General features: G+C 42.9%; 2 protein-coding genes across 6 annotated transcripts in view; one reads left to right on the forward strand and one right to left on the reverse strand.

Moving 5' to 3' along the window:
• ezh1 (enhancer of zeste 1 polycomb repressive complex 2 subunit) overlaps window positions 1-6,379 on the forward strand; it is a gene marked incomplete at its 3' end in the record, with an annotated part of 25,280 nt that extends 18,901 nt beyond the window's left edge. For 3 of the 5 annotated variants that reach the window (XM_080775809.1, XM_080775808.1, XM_080775810.1), the window contains exons 15-20: window positions 204-382; window positions 713-808; window positions 1,935-2,016; window positions 2,104-2,184; window positions 2,878-2,962; window positions 3,879-6,379. In XM_080775809.1, the coding sequence (XP_080631935.1) occupies window positions 204-382; window positions 713-808; window positions 1,935-2,016; window positions 2,104-2,184; window positions 2,878-2,962; window positions 3,879-3,942 (587 nt within the window). Of the gene's footprint in view, window positions 1-203; window positions 383-712; window positions 809-1,934; window positions 2,017-2,103; window positions 2,185-2,877; window positions 2,967-3,878 lie in introns of those variants that run through there. The other 2 variants (XR_013964857.1, XM_080775811.1) reach the window with 2 other exon arrangements.
• Window positions 6,380-12,843: 6,464 nt separating this feature from the next.
• cntnap1 (contactin associated protein 1) overlaps window positions 12,844-25,059 on the reverse strand; it is a gene marked incomplete at its 5' end in the record, with an annotated part of 30,692 nt that continues 18,476 nt past the window's right edge. Inside the window, 14 exons of the mRNA XM_080775657.1 lie at window positions 12,844-13,075; window positions 15,522-15,566; window positions 16,300-16,530; window positions 16,933-17,026; window positions 17,693-17,820; window positions 18,678-18,917; window positions 19,416-19,655; window positions 20,144-20,362; window positions 21,199-21,372; window positions 21,806-21,933; window positions 22,028-22,184; window positions 22,393-22,596; window positions 23,351-23,473; window positions 23,866-23,972. Coding sequence (XP_080631783.1) covers window positions 12,876-13,075; window positions 15,522-15,566; window positions 16,300-16,530; window positions 16,933-17,026; window positions 17,693-17,820; window positions 18,678-18,917; window positions 19,416-19,655; window positions 20,144-20,362; window positions 21,199-21,372; window positions 21,806-21,933; window positions 22,028-22,184; window positions 22,393-22,596; window positions 23,351-23,473; window positions 23,866-23,972 — 2,290 coding nt within the window. The 3' untranslated portion in view covers window positions 12,844-12,875. The remainder of the gene's footprint in view (window positions 13,076-15,521; window positions 15,567-16,299; window positions 16,531-16,932; window positions 17,027-17,692; window positions 17,821-18,677; window positions 18,918-19,415; window positions 19,656-20,143; window positions 20,363-21,198; window positions 21,373-21,805; window positions 21,934-22,027; window positions 22,185-22,392; window positions 22,597-23,350; window positions 23,474-23,865; window positions 23,973-25,059) is intronic.

Consider the following 25,059-nt stretch of genomic DNA (forward strand, 5'->3'; position numbering starts at 1 on the left):
CAAACTGCGATTGCCGTCAGAGAGGGAATTATTCATCCAGAATCGTTATCCTATCGGGGGCTGTCGAGTCGTCGAGCATTATACGTATCTGTGGTGCAGAGTGTCATTTTTTTAAAGGCCCACTGCCAAGACTTCTTCTGTATACTATACAGTCATGTGTCTGTTCTGAGTTATATAACACCACGTCTGATTGTTTGTTATAGGCCAGAACCGCTTCCCGGGGTGCAGGTGTAAGACCCAGTGCAACACGAAGCAGTGTCCCTGCTACCTGGCCGTGAGGGAGTGTGACCCGGATCTGTGTATGACCTGCGGCGCCGCCGACCACTGGGAGAGCAGGGTGGTCTCCTGTAAGAACTGCAGCATCCAGAGGGGGCTGAAGAAGGTACATATAAGGCCTATTCATACTCCAGTGACCACGTGGTCACCTCATCACCGAAAACTGCGCTGGTACGAATGGGTGCAGTGCTAAGGTCCGACCAGTCGGACCCCGTGTACGAATAGGCCTTACAGCGCTTAAACGTCTTGTCCAAGAGCAGCATGTAAACCACCTTGTTTGTGATGTCTTGACGTTTTGTTGTTTTTTATGTCCTATGTTTGGAACGGTGCTATATAAATAAAATGCGTTCATTCATTCAAGGGCAGCATGTCTGAATCAAACCGCTCAGACTCTCTTCCTCCTGACCTCACATACGTCTGACCTGCTGTGTTTCAGCACCTCCTGCTGGCGCCCTCAGACGTGGCGGGCTGGGGAACCTTCATCAAAGAGCCCGTTCAGAAGAACGAGTTCATCTCCGAATACTGTGGAGAGGTGAGTACATTTAGGTTCTCGCGGCAGCACGACGTGGAACGGGGTGGATTGAAATATTTATCTCGGCTCAAGAATGAACGGAATAGGTTATACCGTTAATTTTGTAATAAAACTGCTACTCAGAGCAATGCATGAATGCCCCCACGCCCTTACCTTCACCACACTACACCCATGATCCATGCCTAAACTGAACCATAATAACGGCTTAACGTACACCTTAACGTACCCTTACCTTCACCACACTACACCCATCCATGCCTAAACTGAACCATAATAACTGCTTAACGTATACAGTCCACCAAACCAATGTCTAAACTTAACCCTCTTTAACCTAATGGCTAAACAAAAGGTGGTCAGGACGAATCATTTCATGAACAGCACAACTAGAAAATTAAAGTTTCTGTTTGAGTCAAGTACGATAGCAAGTTTCTGAAACTTGCTAACGTACTTGACTCAAAGCAGAAGCCAGTGGCATGCAATCACATTTCGGGTTGTTGGAATGATCTATCGCTCTAGTCTCGAGGGTGTGTTTGCAGGCGGACTCCAGCAGATTGCCACTTAGAGAATGTTTGCAGCTGTGAACCTTTCTATTTTGCAACAGCAACTCCACTTTCTACTCCGGTGGTTCTCAGATATTTTCATTTCAAGGACGTATTGTATTGACATGAAAGAAGTTCTGGTCAGTGTGTCCAAATAGATACAATTTGTATCTACAGTATTTGTATTAAAAACAACACAAAAGAAAACACAACATATAAAAGGGGAAAGTGCTAGGAGAAGGCAAGAAGCCCAAATGGCCTATACGAGGTAACACAATAAAACATTTAGAACATGATTTGTTAACAAGATAAACTGAATTTCCGAAAGACAAATAGTACTTTGCAATGTAATGTGAGCTTGTAGATCGGCTATTTTCAAACAACCACCGTTTAAATAAGGGTTAAAGTGGTTAACCCATTTTGGGGTGGGGACCCCTTTTGGAATCATTTTTAGAATCTGATCTCAGGTCAGAATGGGTTAAACTGATTGTAATCCTGTGTGTGTGTGTGTGTGTGTGTGTGTGTGTGTGTGTGTGTGTGTGTGTGTGTGTGCGTGTGCGTGCGTGCGCGTGGGTACCTGTGTACAGTTAATCTCCCAGGATGAGGCTGATCGGCGTGGCAGGATCTATGATAAATACATGTCCAGCTTCCTTTTCAACTTGAACAACGGTACGCGTTCCTCTCCTTTCCTCCGTGATCGTATGAACTGATAATACAGCAGATTTATTCACACGTCATCCTCCTGTCTCTCAACAGATTTTGTCGTGGACGCCACGCGGAAAGGGAACAAAATCCGCTTTGCAAACCATTCGGTTAATCCCAACTGCTACGCGAAGGGTAAGACACCACTTGGATGTAATACCAGTAGCGTTGTAACCCTAAGGTATATATACAGGGGGATTGTTCCTTTAACTGTGTTGGCGGGCTGAGGCTGGGACGAGGAGTATTATGGGATATCTTGTGTTTTCTTTCTGTTCTGGCGTGCAGGGAAGCGGTCGCATTATTGAGAGGAAGAGAGATATTACTTTGTTTGTTCGCTACGGAGGTTGGATACAGAATTAGAACCCTGGCTGATCACGTTTGTCCTTTTTTAATTATTATTTTATTTATTAAACCACCAGTTCTGCAACACGGACTCCTTTTCCTTGACAGCATAGCAAGAAAGCACAAGGATTATTCCGGAGAGTAGAGAGGTGGTTATAGAGTGTAGTACTAGTAAGATGTAGTAGTACACACAGTACTTCATGTAATACTATAGTAGCATGTAGTAAGATGTAGTAATACACACAGTACTTCATGTAATACTATAGTAGCATGTAGTAAGATGTAGTAGTACACACAGTACTTCATGTAATACTATAGTAGCATGTAGTAAGATGTAGTAGTACACACAGTACTTCATGTAATACTAGTAGCATGTGGTAAGATGTAGTAATACACACAGTACTTCATGTAATACTAGTAGCATGTAGTAATACACACAGTACTTCATTTGAGCATGAGAGCATTGTTTGCTGCTGTTTCTTCCAGTGGTGATGGTGAATGGAGACCACCGCATTGGGATCTTTGCCAAACGGGCCATCCTTCCAGGAGAGGAGCTGTTCTTTGACTACAGGTAGGGAGATCTGAGCCTTCACTCATTCGGCGCCGTAATGGCCTTTAGACGGCGCCTCCCGGTCCAAACGCCCTCTGCGCCGAGGTCACCTTTGGACGCCTATTTTAATATCAATTGATTACGGTTCACAGCTGTGTCCATAACAACTCCGGTTGAGGTGCGATGAAAAAACACACCGTTTTTAGAATCGCAATATCTCGGATTCTTGTTTTTGGCTCAAGACAAGCTTGATTTGCGGCTCATTTCTGTAAACGATATGATCCTCGGGTTACAAAATGTATGTTTTGGGTGAATTAAATAACAATCGAGGCACCTGTGCAGCGATAATTCACTTCCTGACTCTCGGTTTCTGAGTGAAGTGGCTTTCAAACTAAGAGTCTCGCCCTTAGAGTATATATGAATAGAGATGACATCCGAGTTCTCCTTCCATCCACTTGCATTAAGTTGCTCAAAAGCGCATGAGGCGATTTCACTCCTCCTTCCGGGTAGGAACAGAGTGCATTCTGGGATGGATTGCAATAGTGAGTGGACCCCCAACACATGAACGCGCTGCCGTTGAACGCGCACGAGCGTGCTGCCGTCGTGAACGTGCACAATGATAGTCAACGGACCAGCGCGTTCGTGTGTTTGGGGCCAGGCTGCAATATCAAAGTCGGCCACTATGTCCATTTCGCCTCAGGGTTTCCTCTGGGTGCCGTCTCTATTCATATATACTCTAAGGTCTCGCCATATTAAAAGACCTGTTCCTGGAGTATACACTTTCCCGGCACCAGATGGCAATGTCGACAAATCATGTCAGTTTTTCACATTGAAATAAAAAGATACACCAATGTATCAGACCAGTGTATACAATATTCTCACAACGATGCATCGTGAAAACAAACAACGCCTCCCGCTTTGTGTCTTCCTCTTGCAGATACAGCCTCGCCGACGCTCTGAAATACGTGGGCATAGAGAGGAGGGAGTTAGAGATGTCTTAGCTCCACCGGTTACACGACTACAGAGAGGGAGTTAGACATGTCTTAGCTCCACCGGGTTACACGACTACAGAGAGGGAGTTAGACATGTCTTAGCTCCACCGGTTACACGACTACAGAAAACCCCTTCCTGAACATCTCTGCCATCCATCCATCCGCTAAAGCTTCTGCCCTATAGTCTGGCCTAAATGGGCTTACTGACTTGGCCCGCGCTGCTGCACTTCCTAACATAATAAGTAAAGTTCCACCCCGGTTGTTGTTGTTGATGGTGGTACATATTACTGCTCTGCAAACATTGTTAACACCTCCTCCTCCGGGAAAATCCTCATTGTATACTTTCATCCACCCCCCCTATGCAGTACAGTCAAATCCTCAATGTTCATTTTGACTCTGAGAGTGTATGAAGGTATAGGAAGGCTTGCACATCGAGAGTCCTGTGGTTCCCAAACTTCTCAGGTCGAGACCCAAAAGAGAGATTAGACGTTTGCCCTGGACCCAAACTAGTGAAAACAGCAGATCTCAAAGCTCACAAGGCGTCGCTTCGCGCCGTGTTGTGAGCTTGTAAAGCGGCTATTTTCACTACTTTTTAATGTAGGAATAGAAAATAGGACCCACTAGGCTTATTACCGAGAGCTCAGCGTTAATGTCCTCAAATGAGAAAAGGCTCACACGCAGACAATAAGAGGCAAAAAAATATATATATTTTATATTACACACGTGAAAAAGGTGACATAAAGTGCATAAGGTGAGCGGTCCTCAGACCATCAGAGGACTGTCACTGAAACCTGTTATTTGTGCACTCTCTGAGTTACAAATGGATACATTAAAGCACAGAGGCTTTAACTGTACAAAACCACGCCGCCAAGCTTATATGAATACTAAACACATTTTTAATGGCAATAATCTACCTACTGTTTGCTTTTTTTCCGTTTTCATTCTGTCAAAGCAAAGAGGCAACGGTTATACTTCTGGTGACTATCTGGTGCTCTCTCTCTCTCTCTCTCTCTCTCTCTCAGTGGTTTAGTTTCTGTATTTATAGCCAGACTTCTGTTTTTGTTTTATACCTTTCAGTATGTAACGCAAGCTTCTACATTGTACCTAACAGTGAAATACATAACAGTGCATGTGTTTTCTCTGGGATGAACAGACCGTTAAAAAACACGCCAGAGTGTTAGTTTCACTCCGATGCCGCTCTATGTTACCCTAAAGCCTAATTTATAATACGATCATGTTGCTCGCTTAAAATAAATTATTTCTTATTGTTTATTCTTATTCTGGGCGGGAACCCCTTTTGGTGTTTTAAGCATTATGTTATACTTTAGCTATTGAAAAATAGCAGATCTACAAGCTCATAGCGTGGCACTGAGTGCAGCGCTACGAGCTTGTAGGTCTGCTATTATTTTTTTTATCGTGAAAATGTGGCGCAAATCCTTGAATATATATTCTTTCAGAGCGAACATTTTTAACTTTTTAAATCTTTTTAAATCTGACAGAAACATGAGGTTTTTCAGAAAACTGTCAGGATTTAGAAGACATTTTTTAGACTTCGACGTCAGCCCTAAATGGGTTAAAAGCCACACAATGCATTATTTTCAGTGAGCAACAAAGTCACACAACTAAACATAGATTAGGCTTTACTGTTCCTCAGAAGATGGCTCCACTGTCTGGCACTAGCCCTGGTTCAGGAGTTTCTGTAATGCCCAAGTAAAGCTCTGTGTGTGAACCTGTACTACTACTGTGGCTATAGCATCTACGATAATGGTGAAATACGTTAACCGTGCATTTATGATATCAATGTTCTGCAACAACAACAAAAAATATATATAAAAAGAAAACAATATATATGAAATAATATAGGCAACTGACCGAGAAACCGACTGACTGAATGTAAATTGTAGTTGGTGGTGGAGAGAGATCTCATTCCTGTTCTCATTTTATTGTACAAAATGTAACCTGTGCCACGGATACGCAAAGCAATGTACATTTACGTCTATAGCCTTTACCATCATGTTTACATGATCCTCATTCAGTCATTGAACTTCAACCATATATGAATGAGTCTTCTCTTCCTTTGATAAATCTTCTAAGTGCCAAATGATTCCACACGGAAGGTTGTTACAGTGTGGATGTGTTGCTGAAGGTAACCACAGTAAGGTTATTATGAGCTTGGGAAATAGCTAAATTAAGCATTTGACCAAATATTAAAGTGCCCCACATCATTTGGATTGGTTTTTGTTTTCACATACAGTATGTCTGTATTGTTTTGTACTGCATCCAGGTCTTTATCTGTATACTCATACTTTGCAATTGTCAAAACATGAAAGTCCAATTTCACATGAGATCTTTTCTGAACAGAGATGAGTGAAAAACAAAACACAGTAATCTATTGTCTAATGTACAGTGTATGCCTATAGAAATAAATCTTTAACTTTATACATTACCCATGTCTCTGGTATCATTGGTGGTGGCTGGGCTGACAATCCTGATACTGTACAACTTGTACAACTTGTTGTACACATCGTGTCGCACATAGAAAATAGCCCATCCATAAGCTCTGCTATTTCTGATTTCTCAACTATACTAGGCCTCAGTGGCGTGGACAGATAGACACTAGGTGGTGCTAGAGGACCTGCCCTTTGCCCTCTGGACAGCAATGTGCCCTTTTTGTACAGTGTACAGTGTACAGCAGTGATACTCAACCTCAGGCCCGCGGGCCACATCAGGCCCGCGGGACCATTATGACTGGCCCACCAATGAAAATCTAAAAAAAAAGAAGAAAAAAAAATCTGGAAAATGAAATAAAAATAAATAAATCTGAATGAAGTTATCTTTAATTACATTATTATAAGTAATACTATTAGAGTTGTACTATTACTCGAACGAAAGGGGGGGGAGATGCAATGCAAATGAAAGACATATACTGTGTATCCCTATTCCCTGACATAATTTTATAGCTAAACGGACAGAATTCTATTTTATTTGAATGATGAAACCCAGCTGCCATTAATAGTTGGAAATGGAAATGGAAATTGCGGAAATTGTAATTGCGGAAATGGTGGAAATGGAAATTGCGGAAATTGCGGAAATTGCGGAAATGCGGAAATGGAAATTGCGGAAATTGCGGAAATGGTAATTGCGGAAATTGCGGAAATGGTGGAACTGGAAATTGCGGAAATTGCGGAAATGGAAATTGAGGAAATTGCGGAAATGTAAATTGTGGAAATTGCAGAAATTGCGGAAATGGTAATTGCGGAAATTGCTCTTCACTTATAGCTATCTATTTTCAGGTAGATTGTTTTATTTTACTCAGTCAGCCATATCACTACTCATTTTTTTTCATGAAAAAGGTCATAGCTGGGTAATCTATTTTCAGGCAAATTGTGTTTATTGTATTTTATTTTACTCAGCCATAACAATTTATTTTCTGTTAACCAACTTGCTGGCTGGCAGGCAGGCAGACAGCTACTCATAGACAGGCAGACAGACAGACAGCTACTCCACGCGCTGCACAAGGTGGCCTTTTTTCACTTGCGCACCTGCCCCTCTAAATGTCTGTGCACGCCACTGCTAGGCCTTATTTTATACAGTAGATACCACAATGCAGCAGTGATTATTTCCTTCAAGCTTCTTTTATTGAAGTGACAATTTGGTTTTGCCTCAATTTACATAGTAATGGTCATTTACAGTGAAACTATTACAAAACAAAACCAAAGCACACCAAGGAAGAAGTAACGGAAAGGTCCTTAATGTCAGTGTGATCACAAACACAACTTTAATGTGACGTATCGATTCGTCATCAACCTGCTTGCGCATTGCTCCTCCCTCATGGCCTGGTCTCCCTCCCTCTCTCCTCTGTACAGTAAAACACAGTGTTCATTTCACTCTCAAAGTGTTCAGGTCCATTTTTCTAATGGACAAACGGCGTCCTCGTTGCCACATAGCGCTAAATCATGGCTAGTTTCCCAACTCCCCCCCAAATCTTATTTTGCCTCTGTTATCAGGATGTTGAATTGGGCTTATCAAATGAGCTATGCTCAGTACAAGATCAGTGCTCCCAAGTGTGTCTATCCTCAGAGCATCAAGGGCTTAGGCTTAATTTATGCTCCATGCCGCCAAAAATAACTGATCTACAAGCTATATTGCACGATGATGCCATATAAAATTAGGCATAATTACGCAAGAGCTGAACTGGGAAACGCCATTCTGGGCAGCTATAGCACCTATATAGTCTCTCAAGGCAGAAAACTCTTCCACGATCTTCCAACGCTTACAGAGAGCATATTATGTGACTCCACCTCGCAAAAGTTGTGACAGGAACCCCTGTTTGTCGTTTCAGTTCACGAAAATATATTTTAAAATGTCTTAAAAAATATACTTTTATCATTTCCATTTCTACTAAACGGCAAGCTAGACAGGCTTCGCTTCGACTAGTTCAATTTACAGTATAGGACTTAGGCGAAACGTACGTGAGGGGGAGGCAGGACATCCGCTTTATTTTCTTCACATTTTCAGCGATTGGGATGTACAAGCTATTAGACGGAAGCACATGAAAATTGTGTGAGACAACAATCTGTCTGGAGAGACTATAGACAGCGCCTGACCTACAGTAGCTCTGTTATCTAGATCAGTGGTTCCCAAACCTTTTAGGACGTGACCCAAAAAAGAAATTGGGACGTTTGCCCGGGACCCAAACTAGTGACAACAGCAGATCTACAAGCTATTTTCACTACTACTGGAATGAAATCTTCATGAAATTACTGGAAACAAAATAATTTAATTTTTGTTTTTAATTCATGAAAACTTTTTTGGGAATGTTTTTTTGAAAATGTCTTGAAATAATAATAATTATAAAAAATAAATAAAGGCACCCATAAAAATGTGCCCTCGACCCACACGTGAGTCCCAGGAACCAGTGATCTAGATCACCTTAATACTACTGGTGCACAACAACTAGTGAGGTGGATTATTATGGGCTTTATGTGTGCACAAGGTTTTGATTAGACATGTTGTTCTGTTGCTCAACATTGGTAGGAGGGGGAGGGGGGTCTTGGTGAACAAACAAACTATGAATACACAAACAAACATGTCTGCACATTCTGTCACTCACACACACAGTCACACACACACACAGTCTCCAGGGACCACGCGCACTATCAAATCCTGACGGCTGAGAGTATACCAACGTGGAGACATTTGTACACCGTCAGTTACATTAACGCGCCACAGACATCATCGTGCACGTGTGGGTGAAACCAAAGAAAAAACAGCGTTGCAGCGATGCAGCCAGGCAGAAAGCACGTACGTACCAAAGTGTTAAAGAACATTACCTTTAAAGGGTGCAGCATATACATTTATATCAGGGGTCAGCAACCTTCTTGAAATAAAAGTGTGCCATGTTTGTATTCTCTAGATTGGTCAGCGTGCCGTCAGCAGGTGTCAGCATGACACCTCATTAGACTTGCAGCAATAACCCCACCCATGCTCTCCCAGGTTCAAGTTTGAATGAATGTCGAGTTGTGTGCAGGATGTCATTTGCATACAGATTTGAGGGGACACAGTTTATAACCCTCCCCTGTGCAATGTCGGCACTATAAGGTTGCCTACCCCTGATTTATATGATACATTTGTGATTGTTCATCTAACTAAAAACTAAAACAAAGCACAACCAACTCTTTGCATTGATCAGCGTTCACTCGACTTCCCCACTGTTCACTTGTTCAGTCAGCATTCGGCGTGTAACAGCTAGCGCACTCTTATAGAAATAAAAAGCCAGGGATGGCCATATTATCTGTACATGTTTCATACAATAGTAATTCCTGCAGTTGTTGATAGTATCGCTTAATATACAACCACTCTCTCACGGTGCAGTACATATAACAAGTCCTACCTTTATCCTGAGCATACTATAGAAAGCTATGATGGTAGTTCCACTACAAAGCATGTAATGGTACCTCCACTACAGAGCATGTAATGGTACTTCCACTACAGAGCATGTAATGGTACCTCCACTACAGAGCAGCGTACGTACATCAGGGGAGCAGGGCAGGTCTCACTGCGGTGTCCACCTTCACGGCAAAATCCTCAGGGTTAATTTCAACATTCACGATTCAAGACGATTTATTTGTCACTCTGGCCCCTTTTCCACCAAAAGAACTTTGGTTCTTGAACTAATTCGTGGAACCTTATTGGTGCTTTCGTGGAACCGGCAAACATTGTTTGGTTCCCGTTCTGAACCAACGTTTAGGGTTCCTCTGAACCAATTCATTTTCAGTGGAAACACTCTGAACTGGTTCAAATAACTGAACCGGCTCAACCCGGTGGAAAAGAGGCCTCAGATAAGTACAACAACAAGCAGCAAAATGTTGGCGTGGTAAGTACTGTAGACTCTGAGAGTGTACATAGTCAAGATAGACCTATTCCGGTTACAAAACGGATGCTTGTTTGGTTACATTCGTATACTCTCTTGTGTTCTAATTTATAAATTGACACTGAGGATTTTACTCGTGTGTGTGTGTGTGTGTGTATATACAGTACATCACAGTCATATGATTTACATTCAAAACACCCCTTTTTTCTAGCTCTTTTTTTCTTTTCTTTTTTTTAACAAACCATAAGAATATAAAAGTCAACAAACACTGTTACGTCTGTTACTACATCCTAATCACTATGACAGTAATGCCTCATTTATTCTCTGTCATATGACAGCCGCCTAGAGTCTCGTTGCAGTGCACATTGTGTATTCAACGCGTTGCACGCACAATGTGCTTGATGCTTGTAGTAGAGTGGCTTTTTTCGGCACACAATTTCGTCATAGAACAAAGTACAAATGAGTCTCTACATACAAGTCTCTGCGGATGAAATGGGACACATAACACCATTGGTGGATAATGCTGGAGAAAAAGCTGATATTATTGCATGTCAATTCAAAGTGCGGTATTCATGCTCTAGATATGCATAGCTAATTATTAGGCAGATGGCTTTTTTTCTTCCCAACTATAGAGTAGTGTCTTAACATCAAAGAGCGTTACTGTAGGTGATGATAGCTCAAAGCTTTACACACACCACAGTTTCACCTCTTTGCAAAGGGAACCTTCAGTGGGTTCTTTTCTCTCAGATGAAAGCAGCTAAAGAAGCGATGACATTGCTGATCCCGTAGCGGATGCAAAATTACAGCGGCAAACGTGTAGCGTTTTGTTGAGAAATACATTTACACTCTCGTGGTCTTCTGTACAGTGTCTGTGCCCAGTGTGTGTATAGTACATGTTTGCTTGCCTTTTTAAAGACGGTCGAATTGGGGGGCTATTATTCACCCTTAAAAGATGCTCGTTTCGGATGTAATTGATAGAACTGTGGCAAGTCTCACTCTTTTCGCCCACCATCAGGCGAGGGTGTTCAGAGATGCCATACTGTTGACTGTACTGTAGCGCCCAGCTCTCGGCAGCAAGTCCATAATACAAGCAACTGGAAATAATACAGACTCTAAACGAGACCTTTTTAAGTTTGAATGTCCCTGGATATATTTTAACTCTGGAGTTGTTTCTGCACCAAGTCTACTGTGTTGTTCTGTCCCCTACCCAACTCACTGACCATTCGGAGGATCCTCATGTAATCACACATTCATTTGTAAAGCCCCACACGGTCGAGGATGTGAATACCCTATTTGGCAAAGCTGCTTATCTATTAAAACTATGGCGATTCTGAACCGTTAACGTGTTTCTTTTCTTTTTTTATAGGTGATAAAAAGTCATAGGCTGCAATACAACAAGTACTGTATAAGCATTACATACTTTTCCTTGTCTTTAGTTTAAATTCATTATGTATATAGGCCTACTGTATAATCATCTCAAAGCTTCACATGGCAAAGCTCCATGCTTGTCAGGTTTGTTCTTTCTTCCGCTGGTTCAAAAGCAGGGAAGAAAATGTGCTTATTTATGAATATCAGCGTTGTTTGCTTGTTGCTATGTTTTAGCTTTTTTGTCTTTTCCTTGGCTCTCGATTATTTTACCAGTTTTCATATTAGCCCCGGCTTGTTGTTCATTTCAAAGCTATGGTGTAACAAATGGCTCTCAAGGCGAGATTGTCATCAAGATAATAACATAGTGTATACAGCAACATGTTGGTATAGCTTCACCTGTAGTTTGATTACTAATCTTTCACTGTGTTTTTGGCCAAAGACGGGAGAAACAAGAAATGAAAGACTGTAACTCTTGAATACGTCATTGGACATCGCAGTATAATTAAACTTCACATTAAATCCCATTCCCACAGTGTCAGATTTTAGTCCCAGTCTGAATAAGGGACCCTCAGGGTTCCTCGAGGGGGTTCCAAAAATGGTCCCTTACAGGTCTGTAACTCTGAGAGTGTACAATTATTTTTATATATTACATTATTCGTACACTCTCAGAGTTACGGGGGTCCTTGAAATGAAAACGTTTGAGAACCACAGTGGTAACGTGGTAAATTCTGATCAAGCTTGCTCCGAGGCACTTCAGTATGTCACCCTGCTGTACAGTGTGAGACGTGTTAAACCTATACTCACATTATAGGGGGGCTCCATTTGAACGTTGAACCTAGCTAAACCAGAACCTAGCATCATAACCCTATGTAGAGCACCAGGCATCGTATCCTATATTGACGTGGGTGGGGGAAATGAAAAGAAAAAAAGAAAAAAGAAAAAGAAAAAAACACCGGTAAATAAAAAAAAGAGAGGACAAAGGTTTGAAGGAATTATAAAACAATAAAACAGGTAATCATGGTTGTTGAAAGCACCTGTCCCCTATACTCAAAACCCTGCCCCATTTCCCTAGCCTGGTTTCCAGCCTGATTCGCTGGCATTCCGTGATTTGCTTCGCGAAGTGACCAAACAAATCACGGAACGCCAGGGAATCAGGCTGGAATCCAAGCTATACCGTTCCCCATGGGTCCTGTGGGCGGTGCTATTCGCTCCTGAAGTCGTCCTCGATTTCGGGAAGGTTGCGCTTTTCTTTCCGCAGGGTGTCGGTGAGCGGCCGGGCGCTGCTGGGGGACTCCAGGTGCTTGGGCTCGTTAGTGTGGTAGCTGCCCTTCTGTTGGTACACGTAGATGTAGATGCTGTACATGGCGAAGAACAGCATCAGCGCTGCCAGGATCACTATGACTGGAGACACAGAACAGCACCAGTGTTAACGGCCATGCGGGAGGTGCAATGTGTCGCCACTTCTGCAATATCATGTAATGTATTGTTGGTTGTGCAATATGCCGGCCATGAGGATGTACTGTACTGCAATGTATCATTGTCAGTAGGTGACGTGTGTGTGTGTGTGTGTGTGTGTGTGTGTGTGTGTGTGTGTGTGTGTGTGTGTGTGTGTGTGTCAAAGTACTACTGTATGTATATGTAATTTTTCAATGCAAAGCTCCTTATGGGGACAATCATTTCTTATCCCCAGTGCTCCATTGCTCATTTCATTTACAAATGGATGAATGAACATTGAAGCTTTTACTGAGCACAAAGAGAGAAGAGCGAAGCCAGGGGGATGATGGTGCATGCACCACCGGACTGACTTTGTGACACTGCCACATAAATGTGTCAAAGGGTACATTTCCTGTCCTCCATGTATGGGTATTGAAAGACACATAACATACTTGTTGATAAGAAAGGGAATATATTGGTTTAGTTTTTTTGTTTTGAACACATCCACTAATTCTGTTGCCAGGGTTCATTTCATATAGGGGGAGCTGTGGGGAAAAGTAGCACATGCAGGCCTATCATTATGTGGTAAAAGTTCCAGGAAGGAAGTGATAACTGGTTGAAAAGTTCCAGGAAGTGAGGCTGGAGTGGGGGATTCCATGTTAGCTGTGAAAGAGTGTTTGTTGTGGTTTGATCAAGAGACTCTTTAAACATACATTGTAATCCAAAAGTTTAAACCTTTGTATATTGCGGTCTATAACGCTAAGATCTAAATAAGGGAAGCTTTGTGCAAATCAAGAGGATATTCATGGTGGTGGATATTATGAACAGAAGAAAAGGAACAAAGACATCTCCTGGATCAAGCCTGACATAGAGGTTAGTTGAGAGGAATATATGTTTTTCTTTTCATGCTTTGCTGCTATTTATCCTACTGAGACTTTGGGGATTATACTTTGGGCAGACAGAAGATAATCAGTGTTTTGGAATATATACCTTTTGGAACTTTAAAGGAACATACACTTTTTGAACTGAAGAATGGACAAAAGATCTGGTTTGGCTAGTTTTCTGATAATTTAGTAAATTGTAAATCAATGCAGTGTGCACTGACTGAAACCAAATGGACTCTTATCGGGTCCACTTGGTTTCATTTTACACCATTTAGCTGGGGAGAAATGATTGTTGGTGGTCTCCAGTGGGGACTGCATGAGGACCACCTGGATTATATCTGGTTTCAGTATTCATTTATGTGGAATTTTCTCTATTATTATGGTTATTTTTGCAGTCATTTTTCATTGGTGGTGGGTATGGGGGCGTTGCGGTGGTCGCGAGACATGGCCAAAGCATTTCCAGCTAGGGGTCCCCAGCCAAAAACGTTGAGAACCCCTGGTGTACAGCATAACATTTCACCTCCTAGGCCTCCCCTCAATACGATAAGAGATGTTTCTCGGGTGGCAGCAGCATAATTATTGTTGTGAGCAGCTTATGAACCATGGCTGATGTGTGATAACCAGAGAGAGGTCATTGTCTTGCACTGTTATCGTTAATGACATGCTGCTGTTCTGCATCAGCATAATATTACCTCTTCAGTAAGCATTTATCAGAGCAGAGCTGAATACTAAATGGCGTTGGGGCGATAATAGCTGGGGTAATGCATACTCCCATCGTGTTGGGGTAATAATAGGTGGGGTAATGCATACTCCCATCGCGCAGCAGTGAGTGAAGCTTACTGACAAGCAAGCACTTCATGACGGGAGTGTAAATTAAAGCTGCAATCTGGTATGTTACAATGCGACGCGTTGCTATAAGCTTGTAGATCCGCTAATTCTGCTAGTTTGACCGTTTTTTAAGTATAAAATCTATTAAAATGCCAGGAATTTCTTGGTATATTTCAGTTATTCTACTTTTGATACTTTCATTACATTTTGATATGAATTTGACTCAAGTAAATTTAGAATTCCAAACTTTTAGACATTTACATTGCAGTATTGATACTTTTACTTAAGTAAAACATTTGAGAGAGCATACCAAGACATAAGACAAGGCATTCAAGTATAATTATTAGATTTAATTGGTTAAATATCACACACTTATACATTCTCTAGGAATACACCCAGGGAGATTAATTAAGGAATATTCCATAATTCATAACCGGATCAGACAGCCTAATTCAGGCGACGGACGGAAGGGGAAGTGGATGTACTGTTCTTCAATATTTGACGAATAGTTATTCAGTGTGAAATTATAGCATGTCTTCCTATCTATTTCTACAGAGCATACTCTTTTCTCGGTTCTGTATATTTTAAGGTCAGTCAGGTGGATTTATCATACACTCTAATTTAGGAAGGTTTTAGGAGAATAGGAAAGGCGTGTGCGTGCAATACTTTACCACACTCTATAATGGATGGCACAGACTTACTAGTTATCCAAAACAAGCCCAGGTCATCATGGATATAGATATATTCTGGAATGGAAGCATACATACAGTACATACATAAGTTTGCATGAAATTAGAATCATAATATATATCAGAACGGTGCAGCAGGTCTAGGGGGTTTCTGCTTTGTCAGAGCTTCCCCTGAAAAAGCACTTAATAATTGCATCACAATAAATTTTAACCACTTCAATCCATTTTATATGTTGGCTATTCAAAAATAGAAGATCTACAAGCTCACAGCACGTCACTTTGTGCCACGCCGCAAGCTTGTACATCTGCTATTTTTGAACATTTCTCAAGAATAATCTTGCATTTTGTAAATATTGTCTTCTGGGATGCTCTGGCAAACTCTTTTCAGACGGGGGGGGTCCGTGGTCAAACGCATATAATTTTGGGGGTGCTTGACTCCAAAAAGTTTGAGGAGCATTGCAGCAGTATTGGTTTTCGATTTCGTTATTTCACTGACGAAAACTAAACAAAACGAAGCTATGATGCAAAAATGAGACTAAATTATTTAGCCTTCTTTTTGTATCATATAGCCGATGCTTGTAGATCAGCTATATATTCAGCATGCAACCAAGGGTAAAATCAGTGATTACGATGCCATCAAGGCCCACCCTCCCAAAAATGTGTCCACTAAATCAACTGTACATTTAGTCGACAAAAATAAATGATGATATTCAAAAGACTACAGTATATGACTAAACCTAAATCAAGATTTGCTGTCAAAATCAACACTGTACAGAAGGTGTAGTCTCACCTATGCCAGTGAACCAGGGGTCCACCTCCCAGGGGACGTAGCCCAGGAGGGGAGTGAAGGCCCCGCAGATGGACTCTGTGACGATGCCCTGTACGGTCACTGGAGGGTTGGTCTCGTTGGGCCGGAAGTGGGCCTTCAGAGGGGCGTACACATTGTACCTCACCCCCGATATGCAGCCGATGAAGCCTGGAGCGTTGTGTTTCTGGATGACGTACTCAATGTCACCCACCTCTGATGGATGGGGGAGGGAGACGGATGAAGGGATTAAAACGGATTGTCTGCCAGACAGTAGGATTTGTTTATTAAAATGGGATGCTATTAAAAGCTACAATACTGGACTCATTTGAACGATTTAAAAAGGTATTTTAACCAATCTGTAGAGTATGTCGATATAATATAACACTGCAGTAGTTCGAGGTGGTCTTCCTACTAATTTCTCAAGGGGAGAGTAGGAAGACCAGTCGTGTAGGACACCAATTTATTGACGGTGTCAGTAAAGTTATTTGAAGCAGATTTGGGGCGCCACCATCATCTTATACACCATGTAGTTTGCGGCAGGTTTTACAGCATGTCTGATACAATGAAAGTAACACTTGTGGATTGTCCGTTTAAGTGAAAAGTCAAACCGTTTACCCATCACTCTGCCCAGGAACATGGATTTAGGAGAATCAAAGTTGGAATCCTCCACCATCGTAATCTTTTCCACTATGGGCTCCATGTAATCCACCTACAGGTTAGGATTAAAATAAATTATAAATTAAAATCATCTTTAGATCAATGTCAAAAAGACAAGTTATTTTACGCTTGGGAGCCGGTCGAAAACAGGTGGTGGATTCTATTGGTTCAGCGATCTGAGCGCCCGCCCCCTCCTCCCCTCCATGTTAGAAAACGGTGGAGAACACTGACATCACCAGATTTGAACACTCCTAGTCTGCACTGTTATTGGTTAGCGAAATTCAAATTGACTCCCACTTCCTATGCCAGATTTTCCAATGAGATTCCCCAGGCTTTTCTTTTTGAGCCGAATGTGAACCTAAATAAAGGCCTGTGTACTGAGTAGGGATGCGCCGATGTTATCGGTCAATATCGGCAAATAAAACTGACATTAACCGATGGCAGCAGCCGATATTTATCTGTTGTTCACGAGCATACATTTTGCGACAACACTATGTTGGTGTATTTGCAGCCTATACCAAGCTGTAGATTCTGAGCATTTATTTCTTTGTATTGAAGATGTATTTGTAACAAAAACTAAATATACATATATGGGTATCGGCTATTGGCCAAATTGTTATTTTAAGTATTGGTATCGGTATCGGCCAATAATTTCCATATCGGTGCATCCCTAGTACAGAGACTAGAACGATAACAATGTGCAAGAGCGAGCAGTCACCTGTGTCTTAATGGTTCGGTTGTGTCTGGTGATGTTGATGTAGTGTGGGTATCCGTCTGCCAGGTTCCTCGTAGTCAGCTTGTACGTGTGGCTCATCATCCCCAGTTTATACATCAGGTCTACCTGACCTGTGAGGGGAAATATCAGGTGACAAAGAAGACATCATCATCATGAGCGTACAGTCATTATGAATAAGTACATTCCACGTTGCGGTGGTGGTGGCTGTGGCTTCACTGTGCCATTCTAGTGCTCAATCAAGCTGACCCACAAACTATTATTATTTATAATATAGAAACAACAATATTCATGATGTACATAGAAAGAAATTAAACAAAAAGCGCTTTACAGGAGGCAGGCAGGCAGTGCCTTGTCTGTGTTCCTGCAGTTTGCAGGTGTTATACATTCCAATATGCAATGTCCCAGTTGCATATAAATATGAGCACCGGCCTGGCATGCCATCTATGGCCCCATTACATTAGACTGATTCATACATCTTCTAATGTCAAGATCACTATTTTGCCATAGACGCAGTGAACAAAACAGTGACACCGAAGTAGCAGCTAAAACCAGGAAGTATAATGGTTGTATTATTCATATTCTCTGATTGTAGAATTACTGGGGTAAACCTTCCGCATGGTTGCAATTAACCCGTGGCAGGTTAAAACCAACCCGTGGGCCCCAACATGCGTGGCAGGTTAAAACTACCCCGTGGCAGGTTCAAACTATTGATCCTGTGAGGTTAGGTTTTGGGTAGGGTGTCAGACTTATTCATAGTCTAATACTTTCGAACTACAACATGACATCACTGGGCCGCGGTGAAGAGCAAACCACCGCTCTCCCCAGCCCTTCTCTCTGTTTTTACTCACCACCGCTCCACGTTATTACAGCTCCAGTGGTCACCTCACCACCGAAAATCCAGACTATGAATAGGCCTTAATGCCTGTCGGACTGCTCAAACACACACCCCCTGATCTCTCGTACGTACCGTCGGTGTTGAGGAGCACGGCGATGAAGTCCTGAACGAAGGAGCTGATGTAGAGCAGCACGGCGGGGGTGTGCACCGTGCTGAAGCTGAACTCGATCATGTCGGCCGTCTCGTTGTAGCCCAGGCTGAAGTTGTCGTAGTGCGGGTCGATCCAGATGGCCCACGCCGCCTCCTCCGTCGTCGGCTTCTTGCGGATGTCGTAGCGCAGCCACGAGCCGATCTCAAAGTAGGCTCCGATGTCTGGATGTGTGTGGGATAGGAAGAGCGTTGTTGTTGTTGTGGAGTGCCGTAATTTCCCCCTTCCCAAAACATGATCATCAGGTACTGTACTATATAGGCTGCTAGGAAGATTTATTGTTGTTTTTGTGTTTTTTCAAAAAACTGCACAGAAAGTGTTAAAATTGTTTTTATGTGGCCACACCCACCAGTTCATTAGGTATGTGGTTTTCACCTTAGCACCACCCACCTGAACATAGGCCTCCGCTATTATCAAAAGATTGTTGAAAACTTGAAATGAGACTGCACATACATTACATGCACAATGAGTACGTTTTGGCACTTCAAGTACATTTTGATGCCAATACTTTTGTACTTTTACTCAAGGACATTTTGAATTCCGGACTTTTACTTGTTACGGAGTATTTCTACATTGCAGTATTGGTACTTTTACTTAAGTAGAACATCTGAGTACTTTTCCCACCACTGATTAGTGCTCTTTTTCGTAACGTGTAAACTGACCTTTGTGACAGTAGTATCCGTCGAAGGCTGTGTTGTTGCAGTCGCACCAGTAGGAGGCGTAGCCGTCGATGCACTGCCCGTCGTTCCGACAGGGTATGCTGGCGTTGAGACACTGTCCGGTGCAGTTCCTCCGTATGCCCTGTTCCTCGTTCACCTTCCCCTCCAGGTCCAGAGGCACGCCATTCATCCGCAGGCCACGCATGCAGCCCAGGAACGGTCGGTGCGTCTTGTTGGCCGCACCTGCAGGGCAGAAACCTAGAGTCAGTTATAATATCCCTAGAGTGGTAACCGGAAATTAGCCTGGCTTGGCCATATACAAATTGTTTTTTTATCACCGGCAGATTCACGTCTGGCCACTGCGAGGCTATAACCGGAAATCCCCACCCATTCATTTCTTTGTTGTTGCTCACCGAGCACATACTCCATTTATGTTGCTTCTTTGATGTTTGGTGAAGATGAAGGGCCCCATCACATGCGCATGATGCACAGTAGTGTCCACGTGACCCTGTTGCATGTGTAGCATTGCGCGGAAGCGGGGATTGAACCCGGGCCTCCCACTCGCCAGAGCAACGCACAACCTGTAATGCCAATAGGGCTGTTGCGGCCTGGGTCCTTGGCTGGGGGCTACACATGCATTGTATTGCCTACCTCGCAATCACGGGCACAAGTGGTCCTTGGTCCTTGAAATTCAACAGGTTGTAAATCAATACATACTGCTTAGTGCTTACCTACGAGGAGAGGCTGTGTAAAAGCCATGGTGACAAAGGTCTCTCCGGGGAAGCGCTTGACAGTCCACGGCTGCCAGTCAACTTTGATCCGGGCCACCTTCGTGTTGAGCTCAGCTTGGACAAAGTGCCACTCGTTATCGTTGAGGGGCACAGGTGAATTCAGTGTGACGTTAACGATGCCGTCGCCGACCATGAATAGAAACACGAGGTTGTGGGTGGCTGGGAAAAAGAAGAGAAACATTATTCCAAACTTTATTAAGGAGGGATTTTTATATGCACATTGGTGGACTGTAACTACATTTACTTGAGTATTGTATTTTTTTATACTTTCACTCCACTACATGAGACAAATTTTGTCTCCACTACATCTACAGTATAGGAGGTAGGGCTGGACCCAGAATGAAAGGACTAAGGTGGCAGTCGAACAATTTTAGGGGGCACCACACTAATGTTATTTTTATTTCATACAGCTATTGCATTGTTAAAGGTAGAGTAAGTGATTTCACTTAATTCAAATATCACTTATTTTTTTGTTTTGTTGTGATAATCCTCTCTACTATAGAGTGTGCTGACCATATAAGGAGTTCCTCCCTGTCCCCAGTTAACCCCTGGGGGTCAAAAAACCTTAGGTTTCGTTTTTGACTCTCTATCCTGATTGGACGAAGGCTTAGGTCCCACAGCCAAAAACAAAACCTACGGTTTTTTGAGTGAAATCACTTACTCTACCTTTAAATCAAACAGCTAGGGTGATAACTACAGCAGGTGCCTCTTCAAATTCCCTTGTCATGGCATTTTCAGAAGACATCACTAAGCATTTACCAATTCGAAAGAATCTGCCTGTATAGATTGCAGCAGGTATTCAGACAGAACAAATATGCATTGGTTTATTCATGGAGGTGTGACACATTCCTGGTACTTCATAAAACAATAGGTGTTTTGGCCTTATGTAAAGTCATAAGGGGGTCGGGTTGAGGGGGCCCCCCATGGCGCCAGGCCTAAGGAACCACTGCTTCCACTACTGCTTGTTTATGGAGCAGGTGCACAGAGCGACTCACTGTTGAGCTCTAGTCGTATGAAGTTGCGGAGGTGGTCATCGGAGTTCTCCAGGAAGACGCTGTTGGCGCGGTAGGTTTTGAAGTGGAAGGAGATGTCAGCGCTGGGCCCGGGCTTGAAGGGAGGGAAGGTTATGTAGGTGGGCTTGGTGAACGATACGGTGTTCCAGATGCTTCCTGGAGGAGAGAATGACACAAACCGTGATGAACTCTCATTAAAACAATCAGTGGCGTGCACAGATAGACACTAGGTGGTGCTAGAGCACCTGCCTTTCGCCCTCTGGACAGCACCGTGCCCTTTTGAGAAAAATAAATGTACAGTGTACACTGTGTACAGTATGTGGACCATGGTGACATTGATCAATTATTGATTAAAAGCTTCTAACATATTATTTATGCGCCAAAATCACCTCCCCCTCTAAATGTCCTACCAACCAACTATTCGCCCTACTCTCCCTACTCTCCTTTAAAACCGTTCTAAAAGAACACTCTTACACCAAACTACAAGTTAGTTGTATGCTATGGAGTTAGAATAAACTAATAATAAACTTTATTTATATAGCATCTTTCATGACATAAATGCAGTGCAAAGTGAAAACCACTGACTTACGGTCTCCGTGACACCGCAGGGGCCCGACACTCCACTTTGCCTCCGAGTTGGTCCTGTTGGTGTCCCCTATCACTATCCTCCTCATAGGCAGATGGTCTCTGAAGTCCAGGTAGCCTTTGTCTGAGTACCTGGAAAAGAAAAAACACAAAACGTTAGACTTATCTACTGTATCAAGCTCTGAGACGGAGAACCCTCTGAGGTTCGTCTGCTGTGCTGTCTCACCATGATCGATAGTCTGCGTCACAGTTGCACTGGAACTTGGAATCCGTGCAGGTCTGGTTGATTGAGCAGCCGCACTTCTGGACCTCGCGGAACGTCCCCCCCCAGTAATGGTGGCTCTCGTTGTGCCGACCGATCCACCATCCATACGGTCTTCCATCTAACAAGAGAAGCGTACTGGACAGCTCAGTATGGGGGGGAGGCTCAAATCACAATTATTTATAACCTTTGCTTCGATTATAATTGGAGAACTATTCTTTTAAAATGGTTCAAATCTAAAATGACACGTATGTCTTCCCGGTTTTAATAGGTTAGTTGCCCAGCCCTATACTATACGATCCCATCCTGGCCTTTTAGATCCAACTCACTGGGTGTGTTGAGAAGTCGCGACTTGTAGCAGGAGTAGTCGATCCACTGCTCGCAGTACATGGAGGTGTTGGCCAGAGCGGTGACCTCCGCCCAGGACGCGTTCCAGTAGTTGACGTCTCCGATGTACGGCCGGTCCACCGTGCTCCCGGTGACCCTGGTGTATTCCACGCGGTCGTGCATTATGACCGTCCAGGCCTTGTACACTGCACACGCAGGGTTAAAACACTCATATCAGATACATAGTAACATCCACAGTAAACCCCTTAAAAAGCACAAAACTACACCAATGGGTCGCCATGCAACTCCTTGCAACGAATGGCCGCAAGCAACCATTGAATTGAACCAACTGAATCACTTGCGTTGACTTGCGTCGACATGCGCCACCATGCACCGACGTGCAACAGGACATATAACACCGCTGCGACAAACCCGAACGCTAAAACCGGTTTGTTGCGTCTTGACAGATTGCTGTGGTTCGGGCTTAACGCCTCATTTATACTTGGTTGCGTGCCGCTGTCTGGCTCAGTAAATAGCAGATGTACAAGCTCACAGCTTCTTAAGAATCTTTAAGTTTGAGTTGATGTGATATTTTGATGGCAGCAGACCAGGGTTTGAAAAACAAGATAGACTCGGTTACATCATAGTGGCCCAACACCTAATGAGTCATTCATTTATGTACCATCCATTACACACAAGCACCCTATAGTGCTAACACATAGGCACGCACACGCTCATGCACACACTTACAGACACACACACACACACACACACACACACACACACACACACACACACACACACACACTGGACACAGAAACAGGTGGACCAATCTCGTATACACCCTTTACATTTGGACCCCCTGTAATTTCCGCAGACAATCCTTATTGTTGAACCACACAACGTTGATAACTGGCATTAATTCCCGCTGCAGATTGCAGAGAGGTGTTGCTTACTTACATCCCATTGAGCAGTACACTTCAAACGGCTTGAGGGGGCCGCTGAGGTCAGGGTCGATGGTGTAGTTTCCTGACCAGTACTTGCCGTGGAGTCTGTACGCCTCGCACGACTCTTTGTACACCGCTGTTGAAGGAGACCATGACGTGAATGTTGATATTTATTTATTTTATACTTCTGCTAGTCCATTACATCTTAGATGCAAATATTGTAGTTCTTACTCCACTGCAATTATTTGACAACTTTAGTTCTTTCAAGTTCCTTTGTAGATTTAGATTATACAAAACCTACATTAGCACCTTTTAACAAGCCTATTGTATGCTCTTAATCTTCTCAGAAATGGCCCATAGATTTGCTATTTCTGAATACTTTTGGCATTCATACCGAGTACTGTGCTTTTACTTTCAAGTGAAACTTTAAACGTAGGACTTTTACTTGTACAGTGTGGTATTGCTACACTTTTACTTAAATGTGAGTACTTCTTTCTCCACTGGTACGGTAATTAGTACGGCACTCACACATGTGACACACTTCTCCTTTGTAGCCCGTGTTCTCACACAGGCATATGAAGTCGTCCCAGGACTGGATGCATCTGCCTTCGTGTTCACACGGGTTGGGGGTGCATCTGGAAACAAAACGTACAAATTGCCTTCAGGTTTGGTTGGAGAGCGTGGAGATAGTGATGTCATTTTTTTCCTATGTGACGAGTCAAAGATCCCCCGCATCCATGCATGTCATGTCGTCCCATTTTCTCTTTGATCTTTGTGTCTCTGCAGTCTGCTGCACCAGACCTCGGGCAGGGTTTATGCGTTGGGATGTGGGATTTAAGGGCTGTGGTCTTAACTCGCTAAACGCTGATGACAGGAGTGTCATCAACCCCGAATGTAACAAACAGACATAATTCACACATCTGTGCCAGGCCCACCATGAGCTCATAAGCACTGCGGGTCATAAATCTGTCTTATTACATTACTTCATCACCTTCTTAAAAGTTTTTCAGAAATCAGAAAAGGATTATACAAAAATGATCAGTATGGTAATTCTTAATCATTTCACCCAAAGTTTATAATAGCCATATGACTATTGACATAAAAATATCACTGTCAGTTATGTAACATAAGAGGATGAAATGGCTTGGGCCAATTTCTATTTTGACTTGGGCACATTGTTTGGCCTAATGTTGCGTTCACACTTCACACAGGCAGACGCAAAGATCGCATAATCTGCGTTGCTGTCAGCTACATGCATCATTGCGTCTTTGCATCATCATGTCTCTGGCTTCCATTGACAATGAATGGTGGACACTGGACTGTATCTTTGCGTCTGTCCGTGTGAACGCCCAATGTGATTTAGGCCCAAACTATGGCCTATAAGTCACACTCTTGAGATAGGCCATTTAACTAAAAATGGAGCCAGGGAACAGCATGATCCTTTTCAATAAGGACTTCTATAGGCCGTTTTACCAGAAGTGGCTAGTGTCATGAAGAGCTGACCTGTAGGCAAAAATATAATTTTCCACAAAAAACGACTTAGGCCATTATCTTAACCCATTTAGACCTGACATCGAAATTTAGATAATGTTTTCTAAATCATGACGGTTTTCTGAAATACCTATGTTTCTATATCAGTGGTGCTCAATATTTCATGTCAAGGACCCCAAAAATTATATGAAATAGGCCGCCGACCCCCAACTGAAAATATGTTGTTCCAGG

Source organism: Protomyctophum bolini (assembly GCF_963924005.1).
Source record: "Protomyctophum bolini genome assembly, chromosome: 11".
NCBI classification, from domain to species: domain Eukaryota; kingdom Metazoa; phylum Chordata; class Actinopteri; order Myctophiformes; family Myctophidae; genus Protomyctophum; species Protomyctophum bolini.